This window comes from Ahaetulla prasina, chromosome 10 (assembly GCF_028640845.1).
Source record: "Ahaetulla prasina isolate Xishuangbanna chromosome 10, ASM2864084v1, whole genome shotgun sequence".
NCBI classification, from domain to species: domain Eukaryota; kingdom Metazoa; phylum Chordata; class Lepidosauria; order Squamata; family Colubridae; genus Ahaetulla; species Ahaetulla prasina.
In genome coordinates this window covers 15,024,848-15,048,127 of record NC_080548.1, presented here as the reverse complement: position 1 = coordinate 15,048,127, position 23,280 = coordinate 15,024,848, and the positions used below count along the sequence as shown (strand labels likewise).

Below are 23,280 nucleotides of genomic sequence, written 5' to 3'. Positions count from 1 at the left end.
AAAGATGGGAAGGCACTTCTTGATAACGTTTTCTTTTTCTTTCTTTGTACTTTTTTTTATTACTTTTCTTCATTTTTTTTCTTTTATAAGCTGTTGTTTTTAAAGTAGTCACAGTTATGGGTGCACATATATCAGTTAGCCAGAGGTGGCAACATACGGCCCTCAAGACTGCAAAAACAGTGCAATTCAGGCTTCAGAACAGCCCCCCCCATAAGAGCTCAGACAAAGAGAAAAGGAATAGGGTGCACGTTGGCATATTTTTGCACCTTTTACACAATCACTCGCTTTGTTTCTATCAATGGCAGATAGAGTGTACAGCCAGCCAAAGGAAATGTGGCCTTCAAAAAGAAAAACCTTGGTTGAATTATCGCCACATAAAGCCAAAATGAAACACAACACATTATGTCTTAGAATGAGGCAGTCAACCAAAAGTTATGAAGATTATCAAAAGCAGCACTATGGAGGACGGGCATCTCACTAAACCATCCTGAGGTAGTCAAAATGTTGAAAATGATACTTCTGCACACGTTTTATGATTACGCCAAAGCAGTGCAAATTTCAGGCCCAGTCATGAAGACAAAAGTCACCCAATATACTAGATCTAGCATGCAATTCATTTCATCTTTCAGCAAGATAGTAAAGAGGTAGCTTTTACGACAACAGACAAGAACTTTCATGTTCTCTGGCCATTAGTTTAAGTGGGTGATTTGTGTGTAACGCTAAGCCGAGTATCTTTAGGACAATCCACAGCAATCTTTGGGCTTGTGTAACGCCCAGATGCATAGCCACAAGATCAGAAACTTCCACTTTAGATTAACCACAAATCAACATATTGAATGAGGTAAAACCTATTTTTCTGAAATCCTTATGTGAAATCGGTTTCTATTCAACCATCTCAGTTAATAATGCCTGTCAAATTAAAACCCTTATGTTCAATTGTGCAAAATCGTCTGCATTCCTCAATGCTGTACTTCAGGAGTAAGAGGAAGCAGTGGTTCCTCAATCAGGCAATTGCTGCAGTTTATCCTCCTAAGAGTAAACATGTCCTCAACCTTGGCAACTTTTAAAATGTGTTGACTTCAACACCTAGAATTCTCCAGCCAGCATGTAGGCTGGGAAATTCTGGGAGTTGAAATCCACACATCTTAAAATTGCAAAGGTTTAGAAACACTGCAGTAAATGATGGTTTCATTACATACCAGTATTCATGATTCTGCTTTAACTCACAAAACAGTTCCAAATATGTTTATTGTCAGTGTAAGAGCAGACTCTCACCTTGGGGCCCATACTGACCGCCCTGAGGCCCATAAGCGCCCAAAGAATTTTGTTGGTACGGTCCAATCCCAGTGTGCATCTGTCCTCCAGAAGACTGACGTGGAGATAAGGCAGATCCAGGCTGAGGAGAATTATACTGGGGAATCTGTGGATTCCTCTGTATATAACCTAGTGAAGTAATGTTCTATAGTTAGGAAAACATGATTATGAAAGAAGGAATATGTATTAATGTACCAACACACTTCGGCACGCATTCCTCTAAGTTCAGGAAACACAGCAATGGCGAAAACAGCAGCATGGCACAGTGTTGTTGCTATATTAATTCTATTAACTCTACTTTAATTCAGAGAGGAAGCAAATCGCTTGGCTGCTTCCGGTTATTGAACAAATTACTTGATTGGAATTCAATACAAAAGGAGCATTGGACAGAAAGAATTAATACTTCCAAACAAAGTAGTCCAGTGTGGTACAAGCTTCTGAGTACTTCCAGTCACAATCAAACACGCATATCCTGAAAAATCATAGAAAATGTGGCATACACACCTCTATCCGGAGCTATGGTTGACTGATTAATGGAGGAATGCAAGAGGCTATCTGATTGGCCACTCGGTGGTCGAGGTGGCATTTGGTTGCCTAGGACAAAAAATAAAATTTAGTTAGAGCAGCATTTCTTAATCTTGGCAAATTTAAGGTGGATGAACTTCAATGATGGCTGGCTAGGGAATTCTGGGAGCCAAAGTCTACCCATCTTAGATTGCTACGATTGAGAACCATTCAATTAGACATAGCTGTATGTCTTGCAATGAAGAATTCTATATTTTTGCCATCTTCCACAAAATGAGCTGAAATAGATGCAAACTTAACAGACATAAATTAGAATGAGAAAGATGCTGCATTTTAGTTAATGTCCAAGTAATTTGGGATTTAGATTTGAATTCTATTTACTGTCAAAATCTATAATACATACACTAATGAAGGATAAGGGAATGTGAATATTATACTGAACAGTATTATACTGAACAGTATATTACACCATAGATGTAATATGAGCAGCATATTGTGCAGATGTAATATGGACAGCAGTGATGATTTAAGAAAATTCTGCAGAAGAGAATTCTTCTAATTCTCAAAATTAGAAGTTGTGAGTGGAGCCTTGATCCCGGGTCTCCTTGTCGCTATGACGACTCTCTAAACCAGGGGTGTCAAACTCAAGGCCCGTGGCCCACGGGGTGCCGAGATCTGGCCAGCGAGCCTGCCCTGGAAACAGCAAAGAACTGGCCTGCGGTGCCTCTGCCAGCAAAAACAGAGCTTGGGAGGACTGTGCGTGGTGGCCCTTTTCACTAAGAGAGGGCTGCAGGACACCGTCACAGCTGAAAATGGAGCCAGGGGGGCCTACGTGTGCTAGCAAAACAAACTATTAGCAAAAGTGGATCCCCCCCACCCAGCCCTGCCCAGGCCACCACAGGTGCTGACCATGCCCACATGGCCACGCCCCCCCACCCAGCCCAAGGTCAAACCCTGATGTGGCCCTCAATGAACTTGAGATTGACACCCCTGCTCTAAACACTATTGTACAAAATAGTCAAAGTAGCTTTAGCTTCTCATGTCAACCAGAGACACGTTACCTGGCACTGCAGCAGGAGAAAGTGGACCAGAGCGGGACTGAGCAACGCTAGCCGGTGACCCAACGGGTGATGGGGAAGGTCCTCGAATGCCTGGCAAGTGCGGAGAGGTATGTGGAGAGAAAGGAGACTGAGCTGGGTTACTCTGCTCTCCTTGACTGCTGGAAATCCCTGATGTGCTTACGCCAGGACTTAGTGCTCCTTCAGTACCCATAGGCAAGTCATCTATTGAACCAGAGAGATCCTGCAGAGACACACAGGGAGGTATAAGCACGTCATAACAAAGAAGACGGATATGAATGCCGGTTATTTAATAAAGAATTTAAGGACCCTGCCTTCTAAGCAGACAAATGTTATGCTTTTAACATTTCCAGGTAAAAAGTCACTTATTTAAATACAATTTTCAGCAAGCCACTTTCTGAGAACTCCGGAAACCTTAAAATGCCACATATTAAATGTTTAGTGATTATCTAAGTGATTGGCCAAGGAATAGAGATGCCATTCTTCTATTATTTCCCCTTCTTATTTGTCAAACGTTCTGAAGAGCAAACAAAAAAAAATTTCTTTCATTTTTATCCTTTAAAGGAGCTATTCCTCTCTTTAAAACCGTTGCCACCATCTATGGATGAAATGTTCAACCATTTCATTGCATTCTTTTGTACCCAAGAGCTTGTTTGCTATGGCTGGAAGGCTTTGGATGTGGTTGGGCCTCCAGTTTTATAGCCCTTTAGGCTCCAGTTTCCTTTACTGGAGCTGGCTTAAATTTTATCGATTTTAAATTTGCTATTATTAATTTTAATGGGGTTTTAGTTTTATATATTTTAAAAAAATTTAGGCCAATTATAAAATAAGTTTTTTAACTTGTATTTTAAATTGTATATTGTATTGTCTGTTTTTTACTTTTGGCTGTACACCGCCCTGAGTCCTTCAGGAGAAGGGCGGTATAAAAATCGAATAAATAATAATAATAATAATAATATTTGGTGTTTGGTGTATAGCACCAATCTATTCCAGACTGAGAATTCTTATTCCTTTTCAAATAATATAAAGATACTAGCTCCTCTCTAAAAAGCCTGTGCTGAGCAGATATGGATTTTGGGGGGTATATGAGCTTCCTCTACCCTTCCAGAGACCACCATAATGTGTATCATAAAGCAGGTGTCTCCAACCTTAGTAACTTTAAGGCTTGTGAACTTCAACTCCTAGAGTTTCTCAACCGAGGAACTCTGGGAGTTGAAGTCCACAAACCTTAAAGTTACTAAGGTTGGAGACAACTGTCATAAGGAGTTCTTGACTGGTTCTCCTAGGGTGATGTAAATGTTTGTATTTCACTCAGTAAACTAAGCTGAAGCTACTATGTGTGGCAGAATTCTTGAACCTTAATTCCATGATAATCTCCATTGAGATCCTGTTAGATCAGAAGGAGATGGAGGGGCTGAGGACAAGCATATATACCCCCTTCCTGCTCACCAATTTTTGCATAGCTGAGATATTTATAACTGGTCTATATTAATGGTCGCTGAAACTATGTAAGGGGTCCTGGTGAGAAATTATCTCTTACCCAGTTAAGCTAACATTTAAAATGATCCCACAGCAAGTGATGAGACAAGGGGAATGAAAAGCAGTAATAAATCTACTAGGACCTTTTCATAAGAAAAGGGAGTTGACCTGAATGGGACTATATTCATTCAACCTTAAGCATAACTTGATTTGGCCTGGTGTCATCTATCAATTATCATATTTTTAAAAGTCATATATTTTCATAAGTTGTAAGAAGCAAGCAAGAGAACCAAGGCTGTATTTTGTATGAATTCAAAATCTGTGATCCAAGAAGTTCCAAACTAAAGCTCCAATAGTTAACATTATTTGCATCTTAAGACACTTGATATGATAGTTTAAATTCTATTTGCAATACAATTTTTTTTGGATAAAATAATAATGGATACATTGAGGATACCATCATAGGAAAAGCTGAAGGATCTAGCAAAATATATGTCAATAAATTCTCAATTTAATGAAATCTTATTTAGTCATTGCAAGTATAATGCTCCCATTTTCTGTGCTGACACCCCACTTTGTCACCCTCTGAAATAATAGGCAGATCCATTCCAACACAAATAATCTGGACAAAGCAACTGCATTTTACCTCTGTTTTATCACATCTGCAGTGATTTATGTCAGGTGTATAACGTGATCATTACACAATAACAAAAATAACTATAATGACATGCTTTTGTGTCCAATGAACATTCAAGAGCAATACAATGGATACAGATGATCCAATGACAAAGTCCTGTTACATATCAATACTCATACGGATAGCAGTGTTCCAATATATGAAGGGATCCTACAAAGACGAGGGGGGTCAAACTATTTTCCAAAGCATCAGAAGGCAAGACAAGAAACAATGGATGAAAACTAACCAAGGAGAGAAGCAACCTAGAACTAAGGAGAGATTTCCTAATAGTGAGAGAAATATACCAATGGAATAGCTTGCCTCCTGAAGTTGTTAGGTGCTCCAACAATGGAGGTCTTTAAAAAGAGAGTGGACAGCCATTTGTCTGAAATGTTATGCTGTAGGACCCTACTCAAGCAGGGGGTTGGACTACAAGACCTCCGAAGTCCCTTCCAACTCTATTATTCTATGTTCCATCAATATGATCGTGAAACTAAGATTGGTATTTTATACTTCTATTCTCTGTCAAATTAAGGTTCTTGAGACTTGGGAACCAGATAAAAATATGGCAAAATCTGAAAAAATGAAATATTTGTTCTGGCCTATTTCTGAAGATGTCCTTATCCTTCCCCTACTCCAATGCACTTAAGGAATATTGGAGCAACTAGCTCGGAAAGGAAACTGCAAGTTAGCAAGTCTAATAAAAAAAGCAGAGTGGAAATATCAAGAAATCCCACTTGAGCTGAATTCATTCGAGGAAGGTTTGAATAGCAAAACAGAAAGTGCTAAGAACAGTTCCATTCATATTCAGCTGATCCTAAAAGAACATTTACTCGTTGAAAAAGTAATGAAGCTTTTTATATGAGCCAGCATTACAAGGATGAATCTAGTGTAAGATCTCATAAAAACCCATTCTTCTCTGGAAAGAACCTTAAATCATGTAGGTCCTCTTTCATGCAGGCAGCTATCCTTCCTGTAATTGTATTCATCATCGCATCATTACAACAATGACCATGTGACTCCAGAAGACCTCCGCCAGGTGAGTTAAACTGGACAATAATGTTTACCACTGTTTACTAATGCATCCCTTGGCAGGTTCTTATCATCCATAATTTGTCACCAGTGAAATTGCAAAAGGAAAAAGCATCTATCAAAATATGGTTTCTCAAATGAGCTGTGGAAAAGTGAAGAATTTGAGGAGAATTTTTGAGTTCCATCGTTTGAACAGGCCTTATTACTATCTGCAGCCAAGCTGGGTGTCTTATAGCACTTTATTCTGGATCAGCATAGCAGATAAAAGATGGGAATACATCATTGGAAGTTTCTAAGAAGAGACTGGACAATCATTTGTCAGAAATGGTATAGTCAGTGATGGTTAACCTTTTTTGGTGCCAAGTGCCCAAAGTGCAAGCGTGCACACGCAAATGCGCATGCCCGAACCCCAAAAATGCAATACGAGTGCCCCCTCATGCATGCGCCCTGCACTCACCCACCCCACACCCCATTTTGGCTTCCAGGTTGGTGCAGGCGGCTTTCCAGCCCAAAATGGGACACGGGGAGGGGGTGTGAGGGGCCCCCATGCCCCAGTTTGGGCCTGGAAAGCCTGTACTCCCACACACGTGCATGCATGTTCCCCGCCCCCCCCCCCGCACATGCATGGCAGAGATCTAAAGATCAGCTGGCCAGCAGGAGGCGCGCACACATGCACGGTGGAGCTGGGCTGGGGCGACAGCTGGAGTGCCTACAGAGAGGGCTTTGCGTGCCATAGGTTTGCCATCACGAGTATAGGTTATCCTACTTGAGCAGGAAGCTGGACTAGAAGACCTTCAAGGTCCCTTCTAACTCTGTTATTCTGTTTCTGTTAAATCACAACTTCCTAAATTTGGAAAAAAATGAGATTTATAACAGTTGTCAATAAAAGGATTCCCAACTGCTGAAACAACTGTTTTACTGTATCATCTGTAGGAATATTCATAATGCCTATATTCCAGGGGTGCGCAATCTCCAGGCCACAGCCTACTACTGGGCCGTGGCCTATTTGGAACCGGGCTGCGTGTGTAGTGGGCCAGCATGTAGCTCAACTTGCGCAAGTCGAGCTGCATGTGGATGCACGCCAGGCACCCTGCCCACGCAGCCCTGTTCCCCTCTCCCCCCGCCAGCCAGGACGCCAAGGTGGGGGACTGCTGCTATTTTCTGCCTCTTTTGCATCAGTATCCTGGATAATACAACAATACTTCAGAGTTCTTTTTTTTATTATTGTAAATCATTTATAACTGAGATCTAAGCAAAATACTGTAAAGCATCAATTAGTGAAAGATCTCCTATGGTTGTAACATACTTTTTAAAGCAGCTATTAAAATTGCCTGTATTAATCTACTTTTTTTAGGTGCTTACAGTACACTTTCTATCTCTGCCCTTTGGCTGTAATAAAATTCATCCTTAACCTACAAGGATCCTTATGAAAATATGCAAGGCACTGCAATTTTTTAAACCTATTTATTACAGGCCTCCCCGAAAGCATGTAGTATTTTAAGTTTTTCAAACCTTTTTGAATTCAAAGCTGTAACCCAGAAGGATTCAGCTGGTGGGCAGCGGAACTATCCCTTGAAAGAACATCTCTGACCTGCACAGCGCACAGCCTAATTGCTAAGAAAGCTCTTCTCCTGCCTCCTTTGAATATAGTCAGTAAAGCAAGAGAAAACAGGAGGTAAAAATCAACAGCAGTAACTCTGCCAGCATGAAGGAACGTCTTGGTCTGGATAATTTCCCCACGTGTTTCCAATGTGTTTTTTTTTTATGCCTTTTATTGCTCATCTGCCATGCAGATCAAAAATGTTGGAGGCATGCCAACTATTTCACACAGAAATCTCACACTCCAGGCTGGCTGCAACCCCAAAGCCTTCATTTCTTCACTTGAAATACTGCCCAGTGTTATTTTGGGATGTGACCCGATAGCGGAAGCCCACGGGGACTCTGAAACTATAACTGTTCCAGCTGCGATTGGTTGCCCAATTCAACCTTATTGCCAGCAGGAGTTTGTTCCTGCTGCTTGTAAAAAGGGAATCAGCCGCTAGGTTCACTTTTTTCATACCAAAACAAAACCATGCTTGAAATTAAAAAAGCCTCCAAAAAAAGGGGAGGGAATTAAAGAGACAGGTTCCAAAATAAAGCTGATATTCTTAACACGCTTGAAAGAGAGAGAATATAATAGTCTTGGCAAATGTCATAAGGATCTGTGTATCTATCTGTCTGTTTGAAATCCAAGTATCAGGAATCTCACCAATATTCGTATTAAGTATGGATTAAAAGGTGTCTGTTAAAATTAATAATCCTCAGATTATGAGGATTTTTGCTGATATGGTCCCATATTGCCCCACAATGTAAGCCGCCCTGAGTCTTCGGAGAAGGGCGGGATATAAATTCAAATTAAAAAAAACAATAGAAATGATTCACCAGATATATGTTTGATTGCTTTAAACTTTGTACTAATGGACCATATTTGTTATTCTTCTGATTATGGTACAGACACTACTTTTTTTTGTTGTTGTTACATGCTTAATATTTTCACAAAATATCCCCTTATCTGGAGGATCCTGTGCTAGGCTACAGCCTATAAAAGGAAGATAATACTTTTTGCTAAGATATTTAAATTTGATAGAGATGCAATTACGATAATATTCTTCAAGTGAGAGTCCATGGAGGTTTGGAAGAAGATATGGAAATAAAGGGAAGAAGAAAACAAGAAATCTGATAGAAAGGAGAGAAAAGAGAGAATAGTTGCGCACAGCCAGAATTAGCAAAAGGAAATAATTCCATATGAATTTGAAGCAGCCTACTTGATCACTATTGTAACATAGGTTATACAGTGTTATATACTAACTATAAAGTAGTCATCAAACATACAGAAAAAGGTGTTAGGACAGATTTTTAATGATAGAGAAATCATGATTCACCAAACATTAATTTGTACTTCAAAACTGTTGCATTGGCTTTAAATAGTTTTTCTACAGATCCCCGAGAATGAACACGACTCTGCTGGTTCCTTAAGATTAGAATCGAAAAGTTCAGTAAAGAAATTCAACTGTCAAAAATAATACTGAAATAAAGTTAGTCCTACATACATAAAGTATTATAACTATGAAATCTTCTTCCCTAAGATTATGAACCGTATACAGGCTTCCAATGTAGCCTACTAGCTTTGCTAAGAAACAGCTGCCAAATAGTGTCCTTCCAACTACTCTCTTGAAAGGGTGACTGGAGTGTCTAGTTTGATTACTAAAATCACCATTCTGGCCCTATGGAAATGCATGAAGAGAAAATAATAATATCCTCCACCCATATACTTTTCCCCAACCTTCATAACTCTTTTGTACAAAATTCAGTTATCTCTTCTGCAAGACTCTCTTGTGTAAATACAGTAAACAATTCTATTCATAGCAATCAAAGGCACATTCAAAATATGGTACATGTTCTCCTACATATTCTTCGACTGCTAATTTCAGATGGCAAAATCATTTCATTATCTTAGGTGTTAGAGGAAAAATTAATTTTGAATAGAGATGGGAACGGGATAGTGGAAACAGTAGTTTCAATGATTCCACTTACACTGGATCAGAAATTAAAATTTTGTCTTCTCAACCTGAGTTTACATAAAGCAAGTTTTTAAAGTTTTATTCAGGAAGGTTAGATGGTGGGAATAGGATTTTATAGAGAAATTACTGTCAATCCCAATAAAGTGACTACTCACTCCTGCGCTAAGAATTTCTAATGTTGATCATTTGAATTAAATTATCACTTTTTAGTGATATCTCCAACAGAAACACTATTGATTATAAAAGTGACTAACACATGTTAGCTTATTTTAGGGTTTTGAAGCCCACCTTCAGTTATTACTCTGAAGAACTATCATTAAAAATTTCCAATTTGGGGTAGGTGTCTCAAAGAGTTGAGCCTAGAATTAATCAAATTGAATTTGTATTCCACTCTAGTGTACAATTAACTCCCAGAAAAATTCTTTTCGTACCAATTTTGAAAAGACCCATAAATCTTACCCTTGACAGAGAATCTAAAGTAAAGTAGTAGTCTTTGTTTATTTGTTTGTTTATATTTCCTATTTCTAAACTTCAAGGAAAGGCGAGACTGTCCAAGACTTTGCTAGGGTCCAAACACTAGGCTAATTATTTTTAAGCGGAGAAGACATCCTATAACCATCGATAGGCACCAACCCATCCAAGACTTACAGAACTTGTCCCGGGGAACTTACTGACAGCCATTGCAGCAACCACAGTGTCAGTGTTACACAATTATGGCAACCTTTGGTTTGCCAACACAAGAGAGGCTACATTTGCAACCAAGTGCAGTTTCCAAGTGGTCTTCAAAGTTAATTCTAGGTAGAGGATATTGCAGTAAACTGAATAGGATGGTGATAAGTGCATTAAGTCACTGTTGCCAGGACCAAATTTATGAGAATATACAGCCTTTAGTTATATAAAAATTAGCATGGAGTCCCTACCCTGATGGTTTACCTCAATCTACACAATGGATCGGTCTCAACTGGTTTGATTATATAACTTTATGCTTCATGTTTTACACCCAAAGCTGTTTTTATGCATACACAAATGTCACATTTTTGGTTCCACTGAACTCAATTACTCCACAAGTAATGTCAACCAGTTTGAAGAAAAGTGGTTTTTAATGTGTGTGTTTCTGAAAATTTTGAAAAAAAAATTCTAGATTATGTAAAGTCATATTGCACAAATATTCGTTTTGATATCCTCTTTATTACACACGCGCGCGCACAGAGATACTAATAATGGAAGGAGTGTTTGAATTCATTAAACTTCTATTTTGAAAAGGAAGAATTTTCCATTTCTCCCCTTTTCTGACAAGAGGCCCAGCTTTCTGCTGTTTTCTGCCACAGAATGCTTCGGAACAGAAGACAAACATACAAAGGTTCAGAGCCTGAAGAAGTAAATGTTCCTTCTGGTCAGGGTTTAGACAGAACTGGTACGAGCAGCGTGTATCTGCAGTGCAGGAAAGGAGGACTTGCAAAGAGGATCTGTGGAGGAGGAGCCTGGAATGTGTGCTCACTATAATTGTAAAAAAAAAAAATAACCATCTAAGCAAGTTACAGAGGAGGAGGAAGGGGGGGGGAGTGAAAGAGAGAATGCATGGGCTCTTCAGCTGTTATGGTGAAACCAGGGGACAGAAAGGAAAGGAGAGGCTAGTTTTACACCACTTCTTCAACCAAAGACCTTGAAAAGCAGAGGTGGGGGGGGGGGAGAGAGAAAGGGAAAGGAGAAAGTCAGCCCTGTTACTGCAGCAGTCATTGATTTTTCAAAGGTCGATACTACACTCCCACAGATCTGCTCAGTGGGCGGGTTAATCACATCCAGTGTTTCTGCTCAACACCATTTCGCCCCCTCTCCTATCCCTCCCCCAATTTTTGCTAAATAAACACTTAGTAAAATGCATCTTCAAAAACCCAGCAAAAAGCAGAGCCACTGGTGCCTCATATTCTTTCCTTTCCTTATAATAAAGGGAATGTTTAAAGCTTGTGGTTGAGGATATAAAATGGGGCGGGGGAGAAAGCTTCATGATTCATGCACTCAACAAGATGTCGCTAGAGGGGGGAAAACCCACCAAGCTTTTAAAGGGCTGTTGTTTGTGTCCATCATCCAGGGGCACCTGGAAATGAATCTTGTCCAGTATTAGCCATCACATTCCAAAACTAATTCCTGGTTAATCTGCCAAAGGCTCCAACATTTTAAAAGGGTAATATTAAGGGAGTTCATTTGTAATAGAGACTGGGATTCTCAATACTGGATTAAATTTGCCAGGAGCAGTTAAGAAGGTAGTGTCAACCGTAATACCTGGTCTCTTTTAAGAAATCTGAGAAATATAATAAATACAGATAAATATATGGTTGGAGAGGTTGGAAAAGAGAAAGCGAAGAATCTACTGCTCCAAGCACCTCAATCTTTAGGTTTCTCAAACCCATTTTAATTTGTACACCTTAAGAATCAACATATTATTATTATTATTATTTTATTTACACAAAATGACAGTATACACAGTAAATGAGATAACTATGCTGGATTTTGTATATTATCATCATCATCATCATCATCATCATCATCATCATCATCATCATCATCATCATCATCATGCATAAACTTCCATGGATTAGAATCTAGGTCAGTGTTTTCCAAAGTTGACAACTGTGGACATCAACTCCCAGAATTCTCCAGCCAGTATGTTAATTCATTGCAAACTTAGCAAAAGGTATCCTAATTGAGGAAAATTTAGTGATCTCTAATTTGTATCAAAAAAAGAAGAGTGTTGCTAGGTGATTTTGTAATGTACGTACAGTGAATGTACGTACATATGAATGAAAATACAAACATTCCACAAATGAGCAAACACATATAAACACAATATAAACACATTCCTTTAAAGAGGATCACATAGGAAGAGAATTAGATAGAGAATTAGATAAATTAAATTAGATAAATTCTATTCTATTCTAGAAAACTGGATATTCTTTTGTGGTCCCCTACAAAAGATTTGGTTATTTGTTGGATTGCTCCCTTTTTCTCTTAGGACACTTTCAATTCCCCATGAAACTTAGTTGTTGGCATCAACGATAACCTCTAGTTGAAATCATATTCTTATTCGTACTGCTACACTAAACACACCATAGTTACTTATACTCCTTGAACCCTTTCTCTGCCAAGAAGAGAATCCCTTCATTCTACCTCTTCCAGTCCACATAGTTCCATATTCTATTTTCCCACCGAAACATTCAATGACATTAACTTAATGACTGCATGATTTATTTTATGATCGTGCCAAAACATCATAAAATCAAATGTGACTCATTTAATGACCTCACTTAGCAATGGATGTTCCAGTGATAAGTTGAGAACTACCTGTACAGTCTATCCATAATACAATTTAAATAACAGAAAGAAAGAAATTTAAGTCATTTTGGTATGTACAACCCATGCAAATAATCAAGAGGACCCAACAATCTCCTTTCTCCCATGAAGCTAGCACAACATATGAGTTACAAAGATATATTAAGCATTAATTCAAACACAACAAAAAATCAAAGCAAGTAAATTAAAACCTCCAGATCATTTTACACTACATAAAAGAGGGAAAAGGAACAGTGTATACTCCCAATCCTTTAACCATTTATAATATTTGTGATACACCAAAAGCCAATATATTGATAATGAGCTCTGAAAAGAACTCCAAACAATTTAGGTAGCTCTGCTAATGCTTCCACATTTCTGATTTGATTATCAGAACAATCAACTCTTTCAGTCTTGAAACACTGAACAGAACACTCTGTGGTTTATTGAGTACATTTACTGATTGAAACAATGGAACAGACAACCTGTGATAGAAAAAGCAAGATCAATTTTAACTCAGTACATAACAGGTGAATGAGAAGATAGCTTGGGACATATTAATAGATCTCTGGACATTTGTAGGCCTCATCACTGCACCTAAAAATTTCCCCAATAAAATATTCACTACAACATATTTGTCAAACACTGGGAAATCAGGAGATCCAGGTAATTCAAATGAGTATAAAGATTTATTGCAAGCTTAAGCCCTCTACAAGAATCTGACCAACTAACGATCGAGGGAAATAAATGAGAGGGAGATGAGAGGCATTCAAGGTGGGCTGAACGTTGATCTCTTATGGACATGCAAGTATTTGTGACTTATGATGCGTTGGACCCCCCTCTTGGGCTCAGCCTGGTCATCTCCTATATAACTCTTTTTAAAGGTGCTCCTTCTTATGGTGCTGCTAACATACAACATTAGAAAGGTAATTAGCAATCATGGCGTTTACCCATTAGCTTCAATAGGACACTTCAGTTCAACTCCTTTTAATACTCTTTTTAATAGTGGTATTTGTATTTTATTATAATTTTTAAACCACTGTCTTCAGGCTTCAGCTTCGTGCTTCTGGGAGCAATGTGTGATTGCAGCTGTTTCTTCCTTTTTAACTGCTAGTGGGGTTTGAACTGATTGGGTGGGAGCTTGGCTGTGCTCTGATTGGATGGGGTTTTTTTGTGCTCTGATTGGATGGGGGTGTGTCCTGTTTGGGTGGGGGCTTGGTTGTGCTCAGATTAGTCTGAGTTGCAGGGGGATGACACCAGACCCACCCTTATGAGGTCCACACAGGAGGTCACCACCACACATCCACCCAGAAAGCAGACCCAAACCCACACTGATCAGGAAGCACGACCAAGGACCAGAAGCCAGACCGCAGTTGCAACATTGGCCATTTCAAACCCCTCCAATCCGTGCATGCAGCGGACTGACACCCACTGAGAGGATGTAGCACGACCACGACCACGAAGCCAAACAGCAGCAGTGCAGCTCACCAGCTCAAATCCCCCTGCAACTCAGACTAATCTGAGCACAAGCAAGCCCCCACCCAAACAGGACACACCCCCATCCAATCAGAGCACAAAAAAACCCCATCCAATCAGAGCACAGCCAAGCTCCCACCCAATCAGTTCAAACCCCACTAGCAGTTAAAAAGGAAGAAACAGCTGCAATCACACATTGCTCCCAGAAGCACGAAGCTGAAGCCTGCAGATGACGAATGAGACTTCGTCGAAACGTCGCCAAGACACTTCCAATTTTACGGAGAAAACCCGAATAACCAAAGACCTACATACAAACACCCGTAAAACCTCAGAAAACAAATATATATATATATATATATATATATATATATATATATATATATATATATATATATATATATATGTATATGTATATAGTATATGTATGTATGTATATATGTATAGTATGTATGTATGTAATGTATGTACAGTATGTACGATATGTATGTATGTATGCATGCATAGAAAATGAAGAAGTAATGGATTTCATGAAAAAAAATGGTTTTCTGATACTATGTAAAAGCCTAGCATAAATATAATCTTAGAGGCATTATTTAATTGATACGGTATCTCAGCCTACGTTATTACATTGCACCCAGCACTGTTCAGTAGATGGATTTTGAGACAATAATAAAGATCATAAAATCTAGAAGCCTGCAGCCTGTCTTACGGCTTTTTCTATGATGTTTACCACAAGTAAATCCTTATTTTTTTGGGGGGTGATTTGCTTTGTTAAAGGGAACTGCAAAAGTGTTTCGTACAGTAAAACTTTTTCTGCAGTAAAAATCTTCTAATAAAGCATTCTTAGTATGGTATGGTGATTAACGTCCAAGAAAAAAAGGTTCACATTCACAGTGGTGGCAGTTATGGGTATGTGTGTGTGTAATGAGTCTAATTTTATGGAATCAGTTTCCAATATTACTGCCTGAAGAAGTGCACATGTCCTTGGAGAAATATATTCAGCCAACATGCTTCACTGATCTTTTAGTGAAGAATAGCCAGAAGATTGTTCAAGTAAATTTTACTGACCATCCCTAGGAAAGCTTTTCTCTCAGCTTCATCAAAAGACAAGAGTAAATGTGAACTATAAAATGTAAGCCCTCATAAACCCAGCCAATTAAGTAGTAATAATTTGTTTGCAATCTAATCTGGACCTAACAATGGATTAAGAAGTATTGTCAATGGATCCTTGAAAGAAAGTAGTTTTCTTGATTTAGGACAAAAACTATTTTAACACAATATACAGACAATCTTGGCTGTATTTATCAATGGATGGATGGATGAATGAATGAATGAATGAATCGATCAATCAATCAAATCGTTGGTCATACACCAGATTTATTTATATTTCATATTTCTTAACCAGCCGTCTCCCTCAAGCGAGCAGCTCTGGGTAGTGTACAACATAAATAAAATTAACATTAAAATCAGAAAAGATGAGGTTGAGAAGTTATAAAATTATAGAAATAACATAAAATTTTGAAAGGTGAAAAATTTCAAGATGGGGAATGAGCAACTGCTAAAAGGGGGACTATATTAACAACTGCTGTTATTATCTGAACACAATGAGAACTAAATCATGTTAATAGAAACTTTCAACCGAATTACATGTAGTTGGGTGGCAATGGTGGTGGAAGGGAGGTTTTTTAAAAAATTAAGCCCTTGTTTTACAACAGCATAATTACAATTAGATTTTTGTTTTACTAAATGGTTCACAACAACACTATGCAGGATTACTGGTCGTTTTCTACAAAATATGAGAAATTCATCAGTATTCCAATATCTAGTTTAACATCTATATATATTTATTTATCAAATTTATATACCCACCCACCTCAAAAAATACTCCAAGGTTATCCAGCAAATTTGCTTTCCTTTAGCAAAGTAAAATCACTTTCAAGTTCATCTCAACGGCTTTTGATATACAGATGCATCCATGCAGGTTTTTTGGCATAGCTAAGCAGATCTTTCACTTTAAGCTGGAATGAGGACGTTTTTGAAGTAGAACATTGCACTGGTCCGTTCTACATAACTCTTTTCTTCCACTTAAGAAAAAAAAACCCCACTAATTCTAGACAGAGAGGGAGGGAGGGAGGGGGAGGGAAAGGGGGAGGGAGAGCTACCCATACAACTACTTCAATACATTTTTTTGCATCTAAAGCATTCAAGCAAATGTTATTTGCTATTTCTATACTTCATAATCTTCCAGTTTAAGTTAAGAGCATATTTATTTAGAAAATATGTTGTTTAATCTGTTGGAAAAGCAACAGAAATTATAAAACAAAAAAATTGTTCTTCAGGCAGTTTGTTCTTCTGAATAACTTTTGCTGTCTTAACTAATCTTTCATTGTTACAAACATATGCTGAATTTTTTTTGGTTAAGTAGTAATAATGTAATAAATTGTGATACTCGTTATAAATCAGCAAATGAGATTGAAGAAATAGAAAAACCTTGAGCAATGAATGAAATTAGCTTCTTAAAGCTAATAAGTAAGGACCTGCATTTTAAAGAGTCATACCTTAATACAGGCCAATGTCACTAAGGCCAATGTCAACTGAACCAAAATGAAGTTTAGGGACCACCAGGCCTGATTTGGGATTAAGCAGAATTGGGGGAGTGAGGCAACTGCAACTCAGCAGTCATGTTTCTCAAATGCAGAAATCGCCATCTTCTCCCTATTTTTGTTCAAAATCTCATCTACACACCCAACAATATTGACAATGCTAGATTATCTGCTTTTCAGCGCAGTTCAAGTATTCTGACTTCTCATAATTGAAAGATGCCAGGTTATGCAATACAAGGTTTAAAAAGATACTAGGGCACTGTATTTTGTAATTTACAATAGAAAATATTTTGTTTACCTGTACTTTGAAGAGGACCAGTTCTTCTTGGGATGCCTCATATGCAGTTTGCCTAGCGTCTGATTTTGACTGGATTGCGTACACCAGTGATGGCTAATCTTTTCCGGACTGAGTGCCCAAAGCGCACACATGCCCAAACCCCCAAAATGCAATTTGCGCGTGCCCAACCCCTTGCACATACATGCGTGGCCCCTGCCTGTCCCCTGCCCCCCATGCATGCATGTGCACCCCCCCCACGGCCCCCCCGCACCCCCTCACATGCACACGTGCCCCCCCTGCACCCCCCACACATGCACTGCAGGGACCCAAAGAACAGCTGGCCAGCAGGAGGCATGCATGCATGTACGGCGGAGCTGAACTGGGGAGACGGCTCATGTGCCCACAGAGAGGGTACTGCGTGCCACCCCTGGCACATGTGCCATAAGTTCGCCATCATGGGCCTACACCAAGTTAGGCAACATATTTCTCTTTTGATTTAGGACATAATGTGTTCATATAATCTGCAAAATGATTATCCTAATATGGAAAAAGAGGAGTGAAGTTTCTTTTGATATTAACAGGTCTTGCCTTTATGTTTGGTATGGACTAAATAGGTCCATCAAAGCCACAGACCCAGCAACCTTATATTTAAACAGCTGGATATAATGGAACAGATTACTTGGGAAATATTCCCAAGAAATCTTGTACGTAACTATGGTAACCAGCTTACAGCTACACACATTACACTGACATATGCTCAGCTAATTATTAGCCAAAATAGGTCAAAAGTGCCCAGGTAAGCCATTTATATATTTCAAGGTTTTAATATTCAATGTCTTAGTACAGGGGTGTCAAACTTACACCGTCACATGACGTATCAGGATTTTTTCCCCTTCGCTATACTGGGCGGGGGGCAGCACGTGATGCATTTGGCCTGCAGCCCCAAATTTAACACCCCATCTTAGAAGTATCATTACTCAGCAAGGTCATCCAACATCACTTGCCATGATAGTCAACGGCTGGTCACAGAAATGAAGATTGCACGCCATGTGTAGTTTTGTTGCTTCAAAAAATTCTTCCACAAAAAATAGTGCTAAGCTCCATCTCACTCTTTCCTACTAAAGTAGCACTATCCAAGTTGTTGAAACTGAATTTATTGTTTAAATTTGGACATCTGTGGTCCAAATCCAAGCTTCTGAGTGTGTCTTTCAATGGAAATCATTCAGAAGAACATGTGTACAACCAATAAACTATATAAGACTTAGCTATGTAAATACATTGAGATCCATTCCAGAGATCAGTGTCCAAACCAGAATCAGGAATATTCTGTTAGTTCAGTCCCTTGTGTGCTAGATCAGAGCCTCTCCTGGCTGGTCAATGCTTCTTCCTTGAGGGAGGGTGTGGTCCTGCTAGTTTTCTTGAAGTAGTGCACCCTCTTCTCAAGGGGCCGTAGCTCAACCCAACTAGTGTGGATAGTTCTCTTTTAAGGAAGATTGTGGAGAAAGTCATCACATGGGAGTTTCAAACGGGCCTTGGTGAAGCAGATTATCTGGATCTCATTCAACTCAAGTAAGACTGAATTGATTTAAGAACTTGGGCCTTTGAATGTCCAGATTTGTTAATCTTTGGTCCTGGATGGGGTGACATTGCCTTAAATGGATCTGGTATATAATCTGCAGGTCCTCTTGGTCTTATGGCCTCTACTATAAGAGCAGGCAACAACTGGGCTAGGAGAATCTTTCACGCCTTCTCACTATGGGCGCCAGTTGTGCCCATTCCTGGACTGGGAAGTTCTGCTCACAGTCACTCATGCCCTTGTGACCTCCTGTCTGGAGTTCTTAGTCCCAAAACCTAATCAGAATTTTCCAAGCTGACTTCTTTATTGTTTTCACATCTACGGTATAGACAAATCTTACTAGATTGAGGAATGTAGTATCTACTTTTAAAATATATTATGTGAACTATTAATTAGGGACTATTTTCACCCTCTTTCCCTCACATGTAACATCCGGAATGAGTAGCCTCTTTCTCCTCTGGAATGCACCCCATCCTTCCTGGGAATCCACCTCCTTCCTACATTCCACATAGAACTACTGTAATATGCTCTTCATGGTGCTGCCCTTGAACAGCATTTGGAAACTTCAATTGGTGCAGAATGCAGCTGCATGGGTAGTAAATGGTGTTGGAGAGTCGACACATGAAACACCTCTGTTTTGTTAGCTGCATTGGTTGCCAATCGTTTCTAGATAGAATTCAAGGTGCTGATTGTCATCTTTAAAGCCCTTCATGCCTTGGAATTTGAGAGACCATCTTCTCCCAGTTGTTTCTACTCATCCAATCTGATCTGGCATGAGTGGCATACTCCAAACCCTGTCAGTCAAGAAGTATCAGCTGGCTGAGACTAGGAGACATGCCTTCTCTGCTGTAACCCATGTTCTGGAACATTCTCTCTCCATGAATTTGGGTGGCCCCTGTCCTGTTGGCCTCTCATAAGGCCTTAAAGACCTAGGCCTAGGATACCAAGAGTTAAGGGCCATTTTTCCTGGATATATTAACTTCTACAGTTATGATTTTTTTCTTGGCTGCTATGCATATTTTTGGATTGCGTTTGTTTGGTTTTAATTGATTTTATGATTTCACTGCTCAGAGTCATAGAGATGGGCAGCCATAGAAATTGAATGAGTGAATACTATAAAAATCTTTAGCCAAATGGAACAGTTAATTTCTAAGTGAGCCTGAATTTTTATTATTCCTGAAGAACAATTAACTGTTAAAAGCCCTTTTCCTTAGTTTTAATTTGTACTCTCCATTTTAGAGAAAGAATTGAGCCACTTTGATCCATCACTTATTTCATCTCCTTTTTAGATTGCTTGCATGAGATGGAGTTGCCCTTGGGAATAACCTTAATAGAAGATACATTACACCAGTTGTAGATCAACTTCCACAGAATTTGTTTTGTTTCAGAGACAACTGTTCTCTTTTTTCACCAATGAAGGCTTCAATAGTTGAAAGCCAGAGTATTCAAAAATAATCTCATATCGACCTGTTTTTATTTATAATTAGCAGGTGAATGTTATGGAAATAGCCTTTCAATACAAGCATTATGGACTTTCTTCTTGGGCAAGCACAGGTCTTCATCCTCTTTATTATAAATAAAGTCCACTTGGTTCAGTGTTTTTTACTGTTGTTTCATCTGTCTCTTGCTCTAATTGTAGCTCTTGGATTTATTTATTTATTATTTGTTTACTGCTTTATTATGTAATATTTAAATAAAACACTTAGTTTTGTTTAATGATCAGTTCATATATTACTACTACTACCACACTCTCTCTCTCTCTCTCTCACACACACACACATACACGCACTGATATATTAAAGCAAGATAAGGTTATTTCAAATTGGAAATTAAAAAGAACTAGGGAAGGTATCCTGTGCCAATCAAAGGGACAGTGATTTTTCCCCAATCTTATAGGACACTGTATAAAATTTGACAATTTTTACGTAACTCCCTGTGCCTGAAGTGATACGCCAAAAAAATTATTGCAATACAAGTACACTACGATAATACTAAGACAATTAAAAAAAACTGGAAGAAGTATAATTCTACTGTTAGAGCTCCTTTGATCTACAAGAGCAAATTCTGTTTTACAATATGGAATTTCCATATTGCTATGGGAAAAGCATTATACTTCGTCAGTATGAAGAATCTTCTTTAATTAGGAATTCTTATGCTACTGGCTTAAGGAATGATCTATTTGGCTTCAGGACACAACTTGACATTATCTAACACAACAGGAAATAATGCCTTTCCAACTGACAATTTCTACCCTTGACTCTTCACTTAACATTGGTTCTGATGTTCTCTATAGCAGGGGTCTCCAACCTTGGCAACTTTAAGATTCTGGAAGTTGAAGCCACAAGTCTTAAAGTTGCCAAGGTTGGAGACCCCTGCTCTATAGTGCCAAGAGTGCCCATGAAGAAAAACCATAAAGTTAGAACTCTGAACCCTAAAAGACAATTCCAGAAAGATTGATTCACATCTATTTTTATAGGGGAGAAAATGTACCATTCTTTTAAAAAAATGGTTACCGTATGCTGCTTAGGTGCAAGTTGAGAAAGTGATGCTAAGAGTAGCATTTCAAACATTGCATTTTGGAATCTGATTTTTAATCCCTCTTTCACATGCGTTCACTGATAGAACCCAAAGCTTTACTGCAATATACATTTGTAAAGCAGTAAGTCAGCATGCTTGTAAAGAGCAAGCAACAATGCTATCAAGAACCGTTCAGTCCTGTGGTTTCACCAAGATTAACAAACCACCCTTGGAAATCCAAGCTGAGCAGTGAGAATCCTCTAGCAATTTCCTGATTACATCCCAGCTTGCCTGGCTATAACAAACTGGACTCAAAGCAGAAAGAAAGAAGTGAGAGAAGAAAGCTTAGCGCGCATGCGCCAATTTTTCTAATCTGCTCCTATCCCGGACCCAGCTGCCTTCATATTTCAGTTAATTTTCTAACTGAAATTGTTCCTAAGAAAACAAGAGCTGCCATCAGGGGAATCGGTAACGTATAGAGGCAGGAAGCTGTGCTGAGCCACCAACGACTAGAATAGAAACAGGAAATGGGCCCTGGATCGAGCATAGCATGATCTGTTGCAAACACAGCCTCCTCCTGCCTGAAGCACAGGGACAGCAAACGGCGCATCGGTGACTTCGAAGCAGCCTGATTTATAAGGCAGATTCTGATTGGCTGTCCTTCCAGAGACTCAAGCATGCATCCTCCCCTGCTGCTCGGAAGGGCCATGACTGACAGGGCAATGGGGGTGGGGAATTTCCTTCGGAGCATCAGGTTAGCCTCTCGTAGTTCAGCGGTGGAAGACACCAGGACAACTAAGCAGATCAGTTCCAAGAAACGAGTCATGCCCAGAAATCGTTTCACTGAAATAAAAAGAGATTCCCAGAAACAGCCTTTCCAACAGTGCTTAGAAATAAAAGCTATTTTGCAGCTCTTCTTCTTTTTTTTAAAAGCAGACACTCAGAATGAGATTGGCCTCCAGAGGAATAAAATTAAGATGTGGGTAGTCGCACGCATGGTTTTGTTTTGCTATTAATCTTTTCATGCAAATGAGCACAGTCATTCAACAGAGAGGCCTTACAGGAACTTTCCTGCCAGAACAATTTGGGAGGCACTGATCCTTCAAATGCCATATGGATCGCTGGCACGGTGTTCTCTGGGACCATTTACAGCAATGCCTAGACAAGTTATAATTAGCAAGCAAATGTTATTTTCCCATGAATTTACAAATTGTCGGGCCAAGTTCCACACTGTGAACTGAGGGGAGAGAAGGATAAATATCTCGGTTAAGAAATGTCTTCTCTTCGTATTAGTAAACAAAATCACTTAGCAAAGTCTATGTTACCGCGACATGAATCCTAAAATCGTCGCATGATACTGCTGTCACTTAATATGCAGGTATTGGTCTACTGAAGGCATTGCTCTGTCTACAGGAACAGAAGCATACAATTTACTCTGATAAACTGTGAAATAGCTTTTCAGACTACCAACTGAATTCACTTACACCTTTTATTCATGAAATGTGTGCCCTATAAACAGCACCACCGCATTTATAATAATGATCTCTCATACGAGGAGAAATCGATTGATGTAGCTAAAGGCTGGACAAGTGGATGTTTAATCTTGTGGGAAAGTATACGGTTAGCAAGCAAACAGAGAATCAGGGGAAGAGTATATTCCTGCATCCCTCCTCAGATATTGTTTAACATCCAACGCTCTCTGTCCTCATTAGTTATTTGAAATCAGTAATATCATGATGAGACAAACAAGCTTTATTTTCTTTCAGGAGAAGCCAGAAAGCTCTTTATCAAATCACACTTCAGCTAGGAGTTCACTTAGTAAGTACTTAAGTCTTGTGA

The 23,280-nt window shown here is 39.1% G+C and overlaps 1 protein-coding gene across 2 annotated transcripts in view; it reads right to left on the bottom strand.

Annotated features, from left to right (window-relative positions):
- ARID1A (AT-rich interaction domain 1A) overlaps positions 1 to 23,280 on the bottom strand; it is a 91,275-nt gene that overhangs the window by 22,023 nt on the left and 45,972 nt on the right. For both annotated transcript variants that reach the window (XM_058195261.1, XM_058195260.1), the window contains exons 5-7: positions 2,901 to 3,141; positions 1,819 to 1,908; positions 1,276 to 1,443 (exon numbers count right to left, since the gene is read on the bottom strand). In XM_058195261.1, coding sequence (XP_058051244.1) covers positions 1,276 to 1,443; positions 1,819 to 1,908; positions 2,901 to 3,141 — 499 coding nt within the window. The remainder of the gene's footprint in view (positions 1 to 1,275; positions 1,444 to 1,818; positions 1,909 to 2,900; positions 3,142 to 23,280) is intronic.